This window comes from Mustela nigripes, chromosome 2, assembly GCF_022355385.1.
Source record: "Mustela nigripes isolate SB6536 chromosome 2, MUSNIG.SB6536, whole genome shotgun sequence".
In the NCBI taxonomy this organism is placed as follows: Eukaryota; Metazoa; Chordata; class Mammalia; order Carnivora; family Mustelidae; genus Mustela; species Mustela nigripes.
In genome coordinates, this window is record NC_081558.1 from 94,930,745 (window position 1) to 94,942,956 (window position 12,212).

General features: G+C 36.9%; 1 protein-coding gene across 1 annotated transcript in view; it reads right to left on the reverse strand.

Moving 5' to 3' along the window:
* The window catches only part of PIK3CB (phosphatidylinositol-4,5-bisphosphate 3-kinase catalytic subunit beta), a 74,220-nt gene that overhangs the window by 24,147 nt on the left and 37,861 nt on the right, over positions 1-12,212 (reverse strand). Inside the window, 3 exon segments of the mRNA XM_059388329.1 lie at positions 2,130-2,208; positions 3,652-3,761; positions 4,583-4,761. Of these exon segments, the coding sequence (XP_059244312.1) occupies positions 2,130-2,208; positions 3,652-3,761; positions 4,583-4,761 (368 nt within the window).

The following is a 12,212-nucleotide window of genomic DNA, read 5'->3' on the forward strand; positions in this document are numbered from 1 at the left end:
AAAGGCAGGCAGGGAGAGGAGGAAGCAGGCTCCTTGCGGAGCAGAGAGCCCGATGCAGGGCTCGATCTCAGGACTGTGGAATCATGACCTGAACTGAAGGCAGAGGCTTTAACCCACTGAGCCACCCAGGCGCCCCTCAGTGAGTTCTTAATACAACTGAAATAATTCTATGACAACACTTCTGCACCTCACTTTTTCTTCTTGACATTTGAAGATAAGCATTTTCTCCAAATTGTTAAGCAATTCTCTATGAACAATAATGTAAAATACCTGAAATACTTGGTCATTTGAGTACGTTATTTTTTTTAAGCTTTCTTTATTTGAGAGAGAGAGAGAGAAAGGGAGAGAGAGATGTGGAGAAAGGGTAGGGGGAGGGGCAGAGGAAGGAGGAGACAAGCAGACACCCTACAGAATGGGGAGCCTGATGTATGGCTCCATCACAGGTCCCTGAGATCATGGCCTGTGCTGAAACCAAGAGTCAGACACTTAACCACAGTGGTCTAATTTTCTTTTTTTTGTAAATAAATTAAGGATGAATATCCTTGTGCATAAATTTCTGTCCACATTTTTAATATTTTTTAATAGGCTCTGCACCCAGCAGGGAGCCCAATGCAGGGCTTGAACTCACCATTCTAAGACCTGAGTTGAAATCAAGACTCAAAGGCTTAATCAAGCGAACCACCTAGGCACCCCTCCACATTTCTAATTTTATTTTTTTTTTAAGATTTTATTTATTTATTTGACAGAGAAAGAGATGACAAGTAGGTAGAGAGACAGGCAGGCAGAGAGAGAGGGGGAAGCAGGCTCCCTGCTGAGCAGAGAGCCCAATGTGGGGCTCAATCCCAGGACCCTGAGATCATGACCTGAGCAGAAAGCTTAAGGCTTAACCCTTAATTAGGCTTAACCCACTGAGCCACCCAGGCGCGCCCACATTTCTAATTTTAAAGTAAATTCTGGAAACACTGGATAGAGGATATAAAAAAAAAACTTGATACAGGGAGGTTTATATTAATTTACAAAGGTATATGAAAATATTTGTTTCTGTTCTTCAATGGTCTCTTAGACAAGTTTATCAATTAACAAAATCTTTGCTAGGAAATTAGTGGTTTCCAACTCTTCTTGTAATTTGTACGTCTATGCTGGAATTGACTGTGTTCATATAATTTTTAGTGTATTTATTTTATATCTTGTATCAACAGCCTTTTTACATCTTTTCTCCATATCTCTTTCTATAAGCTTTTAAAATATTTAGGATTATTACAGACTTCTACCCTGTTCATTATTTATATTATGCCCAGGGTAAGGCTTGACATTTTTTAGGTTTATAAGATTCATATCTTACATTGTTATACAAATGCAATCAACATTTTTTTTTTGGGGTAATTATCTTCATTTGCTCCTCACCTTAGAAGATTTGGTAATGATTAAAGTTTTAAAACCATTATGTTGGACACCTGCGTGGCTCAGTGGGTTAAGCCTCTGCCTTCGGCTCAGGTCCTGATCTCAGGGTCCTGGGATGGAGCCTCTCATGGGGCTCTCTGCTCAGCAGGGAGCCTGCTTCCCTTTCCCTCTGCCTGCCTCTCCGCCTACTTGTGATTTCTCTGTCAAATAAATAAATAAAATCCATTATGTTTTCTTTTTTTCTGTTGCATATAGCTGTTCTGCTGTCTACCCCTAATAATGGTGACAAGCTGAAAACCCTAAAAGAACCCCTAAAAACTTCCCTTTCCTAAAGGTAGCGGAATCAATGCTACCAGGCTAAGAAGACAGGCAGGCCCTTCTCTGGCTTTGTCATTCCCAGGAACACCAGCCAGTGCATCCTTCATGAGAGCACCTTTAAAATCACAGGTTAGATAGAACGTGACTCTTGCTGTCTGTCCAGGTTTTACTGGAAGTTCAAGCCTCTTTCTTTCTGGAATCTCTGTACATATACAGTTTTACATCTGATGAGACTTCAATAAGACAATGTATTTGACAGTACACTATAAACTGTAAAATGCTATATAAATATTACCACAAATAACAATTAATAATAATAGCAGGAGAGAAGGAATAAAAAGGAAGTTTTAAAAATTCAGCTGTGGAAGGAATACAACATGAGACAAAAATAAAGTCACTAGAAATCTCACCGAAGATCCAGACCAGCTTCTTTCCAAAGTAAATCCATCAAACGCAGCATCTGGAGTGTCAACATGTCTTGTCGTAAATCTAAGGGGGGTAAAAATCCTGCTTATTATAAATACTTTCCAATTTTTGTCTCATAACATTAATTCAAGATTAGCTAATTCAGCCAGACTTAACTAAAACCATTGACAAATATTGTGCTAATACTTCCCCCAAACTGTAATACTGACCATATTTATTTTGTTAAATGTTAGGTCTGGGGCACCTGGGTGCTCAATTAAGTGGCTGCCTTCAGCTCAGGTCATGATCCCAGAGTCCTGGGATCCAGCCCCACACTGGGCTCCCTGCTCAGCAGGGAGTCGGCTGCTTCTTCTGCCCCTCACTCTGCTCTCATGCACTCTTTCTCTCAAATAAATAAATAAAATCTAAAAATATATATTAGGTTTATTGGTTAGCATGTGCCCATAACACTAGTAACTAAATTAAGTTGAACAATATTTTTAATTGGGGCAGCTGGCTGCCTCAGTCAGTAGAACATGTGACTCTTGATCTCAGGGTCATGAGTTCAAGTCCCATGTTGGGTATAGAGATTACTTAAGGAAATTCTCACTATTTCACTTTCATGAAAATTGTACAACTTTCATTGTAAGCTACTATACTAATTGTATGGATACTGTAATACTATATAGCACAGTCATGCTGTGTACAGCATCCATACAATTCACACTGCTAATTTTTTTCTTTCCTGGTTGTGTTTAAAAATACACAGAAAGTTCTTAAAAATCACTTAAGTGATTATATGATGGGTTACAGAACTCTAATAGTCAATTTTATTTATTATATCTAAGGATAATTTTCAGCTAACAGAGGGCTGTTAAAGTACTGACTTCTACACAATGACATTCACATGGTCACAGTGGAGTTAGATGTCTAGCAAAACAATATGAGTTCATTTTAAAATAGACATAAACACATTTACCTATGTTCCTTTAATTCCTTTTAATAAACCCAACATACAATACTATAATCCTTTTGGACGTGAAGAACCTGAAGCTCAGTGAATTTTATGTGACTTGTCTATAATCATACAATAACAAGTGGTGGTTGTCATAACTGCCTTCTGATTGGTGTAATCACCTCAGAGGCATTCCTTTTGAAAATACTTGTCAGTAAAATATTTTAATTAAAATACAAAACTATGGCAGCAATATCAAAATTGTTACCACTGAAACAGAATATATGAATATACCACTGAAAATACTCTCTTGTACTTCACAAGCTTTTTACCAAAGAATTAGACCTTGTATTTTGTAGGGGAAAAAAAAGATTTATTAGAACAATGTATATAAGTAAGCTGTAAGCATTATTTTCTAAGAGGAAAAAAAGGGATTTAAGACATGCCAAATTCAACCTTATGACCACTGATAGCATCTGTTACACATTTACACATCACCTTTCAAATAAAGCAAACTGACAACAAATGAAAAATACTAAGGAATTTGGTACTGCAAAAACCTCAGTACATACCATCACCATTTTTAAAAATCACTCCAACTGAATCTTCACCAAACACTTTGTTGTTGTAAACGAGCCACAAAGGCTTCATTTTGGAATCCATGTATTTACACTTTTCAACACTGAAATCAAACAAGGGGAAAATTAACCCACCTCAATTTAAAGAAATGGCAAGACTGTATATTAGATGTGGGGAAAACCCTCACCTGTTTCATTTAGCTCTGCAGAAGTCAGAACTAGAACATATCTTCCTGGTAAAAAAGTAACTAGGATGACAGTTTTCACTGGCATGTAGTGATGCCAGATGGGCTAGACTGAAAACCCAGATTCATCCTTCTCACTACCTACATTTAAAATTCCTCCTTTTCTTTCTTTATTCTTCCTTGTGTTATTATATGTAGTCAATAAAAACCAGATATCATTGGATTAAAATTAGGAATATTATGAGTTCATTCTTGATTTCTTAAAGAGATCAATTTTGAAAACTGACATATGAGAATATTTATCATTACCTTTCTATTAGTACTTCTGAAGGGAATAAAAAAGCAAGAAATAATCTTTCAAATTAATTTAAGATCTCATTTGAAATAGGAAAACAAATTAGTAAATAATCTATGATGGTTGCCAACATTTTGCATACACAGGATTTTTAACTCTCAGAAACCAGTAATATAGAAAACAAATTTAGTCACATACAATTGAAAGGAAAATAACATGCAGTAACTTTTATGAACACCACAGGTAAATTTAGCTAATAGGTATACATCCTAACACATACAAGAATAACCTTTGAGAAATTTAAGATTTTCCTTCTTTAAATATATTGTACTTATGGAGGCTAACAGCTAGCCCTACTGCTCTTGCAAGGCAGTCACTCAGAAATCCTTTCCGCACTGCCATTTTCATGGAAAATTCACTGAGCACAGCAAAGACGGTCACTTACTAGAGTTCTGAGAGGATAACACATGGATTCAGAGGCGACTGCAGGTCAGAAAGGGCTTCCCGGTAAGCATTCTGTTTTAAACAAGTATGCATGGCCTCCTTCCCTTTGGCTCTGTTTAGCTTCATTGCATTCAGTTTGATTAAGCTATTTAAAGTTTTTAATTTATTGAGTGCTTCAACCTGAAAAATAAGTGTCCGCGCCAACAAAATTTATTTATGGTTAAAAATAATATAAAGTACTATAGTTTCATGTGATCATATTATTTCATAACCACTCCCTTCCTCTCCCCAACACAAACATTTGACAACCAACCAAAGTAAAATCAGTGCTTGGTTTATGACAAACATACTAGAAACAATAGAGTAAAAATCTCATTTTTATCACGTTACTTAAAGCACAATTTTTCAATCTTCAAAATCAGGGAAAAGTAAAGGGACATACATTGCTGTTAAGAAGATAAGTATGACAAAGAACTCAGCACTCTGCAGCTCAACAAGTAGTAGAATTTGAAACACAGTCTGAACCATTCCATTTGGCCAGCTTCATAGTAAAAAAGGAAAATCTGTGCACAAGTAATCCTGGGGTTCCTGCCACTCAACCTTAACATCTAGTTCTTGTCATCACTCTGGTGTAACATGTTCTCAATATACTCTTATATTCTCTTTCCATGAGTAATACAGTTAAATGAATTATTGTGTAATAAAACAAATATGAATATAGAGAACAGTATTTGTTGTCCAAGTCCACATTACTTATTTTTATGAAGTAACTCTAGCTATCAAAACTTATGCAAATTAAAAAAAAACTTATGCAGTTAGTACAAAGTCAATCAACAACGGCCAACTCAATGAAAACCATTGTGCTTAAAAGTCAACTTCACTGTTTAATAATAACTGAGGTCTTTCCATGTTGTGTTACGTAAAAATCCATTAGAAACAGCCTTGGCCAACCATAAGCCATAAAAAAGACATTTTATTTTATTATTATGTTATTAAAGCTGAAACAGCTTGTTAATATAAATACATTTATATTAACACATAAATCGACTATAACAAGCATATAAAACATGTACACAATAAACATTATGAACACCTTGGCCTGAATTTCCATTAACAGGAGATTTATTTTATAGATTATTTTCATTTTCAAACATTGCTTCTATGAGAAGAAACCACTAAGACTCTGTAGGGAGATGAATTCAGTCATGCAGTTTTTACAGACAGGCTTGCTCACAGGAAACTGGAAGGTTCTATGTAGCTTGATGAAAATCGAGAGGGCTGAAGCTTGCCAAGTTAGCCACAGACACTCCATTTCTCAACAGTTTCAGGAGCTGTACAAACACTGGCGAAAAGGGAACCAGTTGAAATACAGACTGTGCAAACAGGAACTTTTTGAAGTATTTCAAATTTGAATTTCTTCTATGTTTGTACAGTTGGGAATTTTCAGGCCCCATCACTAATTGTGTTGATATCCATTTCCTGGAATAGTGTCCTGAATACCCACGTGGCCGTTAAGTCAAATACTTTTAAGTGTTTTGACACCCTGTCCTTCCACAGGTTTACAGTGATAACAAGAATCTCCAATGTAAAGTATAGAGTATTCCCCTTGCTACTCATCAATTAGGAGTAAAAATAAAGTGATCATACATACATCATATGTTTGATGTTATATAAGTCAAACTGAGGTTCGCAGAGAACCAAAGAAATGTATGGTGTGGTTTGATCATGAATGAAGTCAATGAAGCAGGACCTCATCAAGTTGGGCCTTATAGGCTTTGTTAAAAAGTTTGGGGAAGATACTGCTGTATTCACGAATCAATCAATACAGCTAATAATTAAAACATACTCAGTTGAATTTTTTGTGACAACTTCAAGATCTGAAGCAAACTTCCCATGGCATTCGGGGATGAGAAACACGGGTGCGGTACTGTGAACCATTTTGAATTTACTATCTTTCTCGCCATTTTCCTCTCAGCTCTGAGCTCTGCTCTCTTTGTATCAAGTTCCTGATCTAACTGGCTTTCCTTTATAGGGCAGGTCAGATCGAGCTGGCAGATAGCTTTGCCCAGAGCTCACCTTAGCTGGCAGTTCACCCTGAAGCCCAACTGAGCTGGCAGACAGGGCTGCCCGGAGCCAAGGCCCTAGCCTTTCAGAATACAATTTCCCAGGTGGAAAACCCGAATCTTAGTTGTGTCACTGGATTCCAAATTGGAAACTGCTGACAGTTTAGTCTGCAATTCTCTGTTTGTTTGGAATCCTTCCCCAGATTCCATGTTAGGAAATGCTACAGGCAGCTGTGGTTCTCCATTTTATTTGGAATTAGTCCATACTCCATATTCCTTGGCATTTGCTCATTTATCCCTTCCCCAGTCCAAGGTTTGATGGGAACTGGTGGTGCATACAGGGCCTTCTCTTGGCCAGGACAAAGTAACATTTCTTGGTCACTGGTGATCTATTAAGGAGCATATGGTTTTCTGTCTTGTTTTATATAGATAAAGGCTACTTCCTCTGAGGGAACTCAGAGGTCCAAAAGCTACAAAAAGCGGGGCAAACAATCAAGGCTGTTAGAGCATCTGCCACTTCAAGTAATAGGGTAAGTTGGTCAGGAATGTGTTAGAATGACACTAGGTTACCTGCCAACAGCAAGAAAACTTCTGTGCAACAAGGTATATTGTAACACACCCCACAATTCCCAACCTCATCACATGCCCCTCTTAGGTATTAGTTTGGCTCCAAGAAACCCAAAGGTCTAGCTAAAACAAATAGGATCCTAAAGAGTTGAGCACACCACCTTCTAGCACAACTGCATATTTTATGTCTAAGAATTACATGTAGAGGTCACTTTTAGATAACAGCCTTGAGCAATGAAATGTAGAACAAGGCAAAAGGGCCCACAGTGGGTACCTGGCTGAATACAGACAGCTGACCCACTTCAAAATATCCATAAGCCCTGACTGACCAATGGGCTTCTTACAACCAGGCACAGTTACCAAAAAGGGGATAATTCCATAGGTCCCCATACCTCCTCACCTTCCCCCTTTAAAAACAGCCCCCAGGGCGCCTGGGTGGCTCAGTGGGTTAAGCCGCTGCCTTCGGCTCAGGTCATGATCTCAGGATCCTGGGATCGAGTCCCGCATCGGGCTCTCTGCTCGGCAGGGAGCCTGCTTCCTTCTCTCTCTCTCTCTCTTTCTGCCTGCCCCTCAGTGTACTTGTAATTTCTCTCTGTCAAATAAATAAATAAATAAATAATCTAAAAATAAATAAATAAATAAATAAAAATAAAAGCAGCCCCCACCCACTGCCTCATTGCAGATTGTTTTTTGTGGGTTTTTTTGCTGTCCTGTTCACTGCTCCCTTGCAGTATATTCAATAAACTTCTATCTCCTTTGTTCTGCCTTGGGTGAACCCTCTTACCTCCCATACCATCAGCTTCTAGGCTACCATCACCCCACGTTTGGGGGCCTCCATCTGATCTGGAGTGACAACACACTAGAAATTTCAGATAGCTAGTAAAATGGCAAAATCTTACTGAAGAAAACCTGGAAATATAATGGACATTATGTGGAAATTTCCAATTAGATAAAACACGTAAGAAATGCACTTGAAATCAAGCATTTCCAAATTAAATAAACAGAATGGGATATGCACTTAGAGTATGAAGCAGCCTCTAAAAGCTTCAAAATTCCAAAACAGTTTCATTGAAGATTCACTGCAAAAGACTAATGAAAAATTAAAGAGAAAGGGTATTTAAAACAAAAACTGTAACAGACAGAGGCATAAGAGTGACATAATTTCTACTGCTCCCCTTTATCCTTAATTTGAGAACCCATTCTACTAACCCCCTGTCTGAATTGCCTTTCTAAAAAGACTATTAAACAGTTAGCTTATAAAATAAGACCACCTGAGGCTATGGGCCATTCTCTTCTCCTAACTTTCATATCTTGCTCAAAGGCAGAACTATCGGCCACAAAGAATTTCTTAAATCCAGGAGAGGATTCTGAAAATTTCTATAAGCAAATTACCCCTAGAGCCCAGGGAAGAGAAGGAAATAAAATTTCACATTATCCCTTTCTTTCCAGTTCCAGACCAATTGGTTATTGATTCTTTCTCTCCCAGAGAAAAGTATTTCTTTCTTGCTGGTCTTGTTTTATATCCTAAGGCTTGGCTTTCTGCTCACCTGAGCTATGTAAGTTGTTGTTGTGTTTTTCTGTTGTTGCTATTGTTTTGGTTATGTTTAGGAGTAACTCTAGATCTTGTGAGGATAACATCTTTTGCATATACTTAGAAGATGCCTTGTAGATCCATGGGATTGTTCAATACTGCCAGAAAGAGTTGACTGTTTGTCAAGGTTGAAACCTGACAAGATATTTGAAAGGACTTTATGGTGAGAAATTTGCCCAAATTGGAAAATATTATTCAGAGCTTGATAGGAATTTTTTAGGCCTTCTCCCCAACGGTTATCCAGCAGGAAAGAAAAACATTCTAACATAGGTGCATAGATGTTATTAGCCCTTTGATATAATTTAGGCAGCAACCCAAGTCTTTGAGGAATTGAAAATAGCTGTCTTTTGTTTTACAAGTCTAGTCTTTATAGGACCAGAGACAAGAAGCAACTCGAAATCCATCAATACTTTTTACCAAACCCAAAACCTCCCACTTATCTCAATAGCCTTGTAAGTATTATGAATTCTGGCTTTAAGAAAACAAAAATTATAGGAGCCTGCATTTTTTCCCCTGTGTCTTTGAAGTACTACATGTCCTACCTGAGTCCTCTCCATAATTCTTATCTAGACCATCTCTTTGACAAGTAAACTTCAGGGAAGTAATCCTTATCAAAAGGGGAAAAAACGTAGTGAAAAGAAGGGCCATCTGTACCCCAATGTCCATAGCAGCAATGGCCATAGTCGCCAAACTGTGGAAGGAACCAAGATGCCCTTCAACAGACAAAGGGATAAATAAGATATTATCCATATATACAATGGAATATTATGTCTCCATCAGAAAGGATGAATACCCCAACTTTTGTATAAACATGGAAAGGACTGGAGGAGATTATGCTGAGTGAAAGAAGTCAAGCAGAAAGAGTCAATTATCATATGGTTTCACCTACTTGTGGAGCACAAGGAATAGCACAGAGGACATTAGGAGTTGGAGAGGAGATGGGAGTTGGGGGAAATCAGAGGGATAGATGAACTGTGAGAGACTGTGGACTCTGAGAAACAAACTAAGGGTTTTGAGGGGGGGCGGGTTGGGTGAGCCTGGTGGTGGGTATTATGGAGGGCACATATTGGATGGAGCACTGGGTGTAGTACATAAACAATAAATCTTAGAACACTGAAAAAATAAAGTTTATTAAAAAGGGGGGGGCGGTCATTTGGAACTTGACTTGTTAAGAACAAATTTACAATTCTTAATGCTCTTCTCCACAAGTATTAGAAAACAGTTTGAGGCCCCTAAGCAGGTAATCTGAATTTACTCCATCCATCAGAAAAACAATTTAGAGCCAACTATTTTTCGTAAGCAGTGAGTTTTGTATTATTATACCTAATTCATGGTAGTAATTTAAAGCTATAAGCTATAAGGTCTCTGTTTGCTTCCATTTGTGTTGGTATGTGTGTTCATACATGTGTTTTAAATGTGCAGTATTTTCTACCTCCATATGGTACTGCCAAAATTAATTTGTAGAAGAGCGCTGTTTGTGGCTTAAAAAAAAAAAAGGCACTTACATAAATTTAGACTTCACAAAATTCTCAGAAATGTAACAGAAACTATCCCAGAAGTTTTTCAAGTTCACCTACTCTGAAATAATTTTTGGTAAATTAAAGCAAGTTTCAGTTTGTTGCTTGAGTGGAAAGAGGTGTATCTTTAGAGTTATCTACAACTGTAAGGTAGATAAACAACTTTTATTCTACCTGAATTTTCTAGCTAAATTCATATACTTCTGTCCTAATTTGTTGACAGAAAAATAACTTAGAATGATGGCTGATTTTGTCTAATGTCTCATGAAGTTTTCGTGGGTAAAATAAACAACTGTTGAGAACAAATGATTTAAACAGATTAAGCGGAATAAGAATTAATAAAGTTTTTAGCAACAATTATATTTTATTGTATATGTACTTAAAAATAGCTTCCCAAATCTCTGGTAACTTGAAATTTTAGTTTTGCTGAGTTAAAGTAACAGAAATCTGCTGAGTATTTACATCATTCACAAATAAGAAAATACTGAAGTATTAATTACTGAATATAGGTTTATCGACTTGTGGCTTCTTATTAGAGAGAAACTAAAAGGTATTTGGATATCCTAGTGCACTGGAAAATTGAAAAAGGCATATGCTTCTAGAAATTATGAAATGTATTCATAAACTTGCCAATCTAAAGAATGCTGGTATTAACAATTCATAGTTTCTTCTAGATTTTTACCAGGAACTAAGGTTTCTAAAAGTTAAGAGTTCTAATTAATATATGTAATTAGAGCCAGCAGAAGTAAGGGAAACATCTCCATATGCAAAGAAAGCAAAATGTGTGTTTTTGGTAAAAGAAGGTATGAGAAATGAAGATACATTTTTGAGGAGTAAAAAGTTGTAGAAAGTTTGTGAAAAATAAATCTTTGGAAAGGTATTTTATATTGGTCAGGGCTAAGACTGGAATGAGTAAGTTTTAATATCAAAAGTAAGCTGGGGGGCACCTGGGTGGCTCAGTGGGTTAAGCTGCTGCCTTCAGCTCAGGTTGTGATCTTGGGGTCCTGGGATTGAGCCCCGCACTGGGCTCTCTGCTCAGCAGGGAGCCTGCTTTCCTCTCTCTCTCTTTCTTTAAAAAAAAAAAAAAAAAAGTAAGCTGGTATGAAATTAGAATTTGGTTTTCTCTGGTTTTTATTTTTTAACTTTTAGTGTACTTTTGATAACAGAGTGTAGAAGTTTCTTTACCTTTAAGTGATCTGCCTAGAAAACAAAGATACTGTGTTTTAACAAAATAATTTCCTGTGGTTGCCCTCTTTATTAGGTTGTTGATTACTTAAGAAAACTGAGTCTTCTCAGTATTAAAAGAGCTAAGTGTTGCAAACAGATAATTAAGTTTCATAATGATCTGTAATCCTATCTAACTATTCAAGGGCTTTAACACTTCATTTCTCCCCCACCATGAACTTCTCAAAATCAAATTATAAATGTTCTTTTTGACCTGGAATAAACTTCGGGATTTTTCCAAAGGCTCCTAGAATATTTCAAGGGATCTCTTAAACTAATTAGGTTTATTTGATACGTGCGTGAAATTACGTAGAAAATATTGTCAAACAAGAAGTAAGCTGGGCAACCCTGTTGGGACCCCCTCACTCTTGAGAGCTTTTTATCTTCACTTAATAAACTTCTATGCTTTAACTCACCAAAAAAAAAATTAATAATAATATCAGTAAGCCTTCATTATAAAGCATTTGTGTTCTAAAAATTATATGAAATTCCTAGAAACCTAGCATGCCCTAGTATAATATTATCACTTGTAATTCTGATTATCTTAAAAGGTTTGACATCCTCTGGGACCCCAATAAAAAAATGGCAAAAGTGAACCATCTTCTTACTATTACCGCTTCCCTTCTGAAATTGCTGTCATTAAAACTGAGGCTCACACTAAAAGAATTA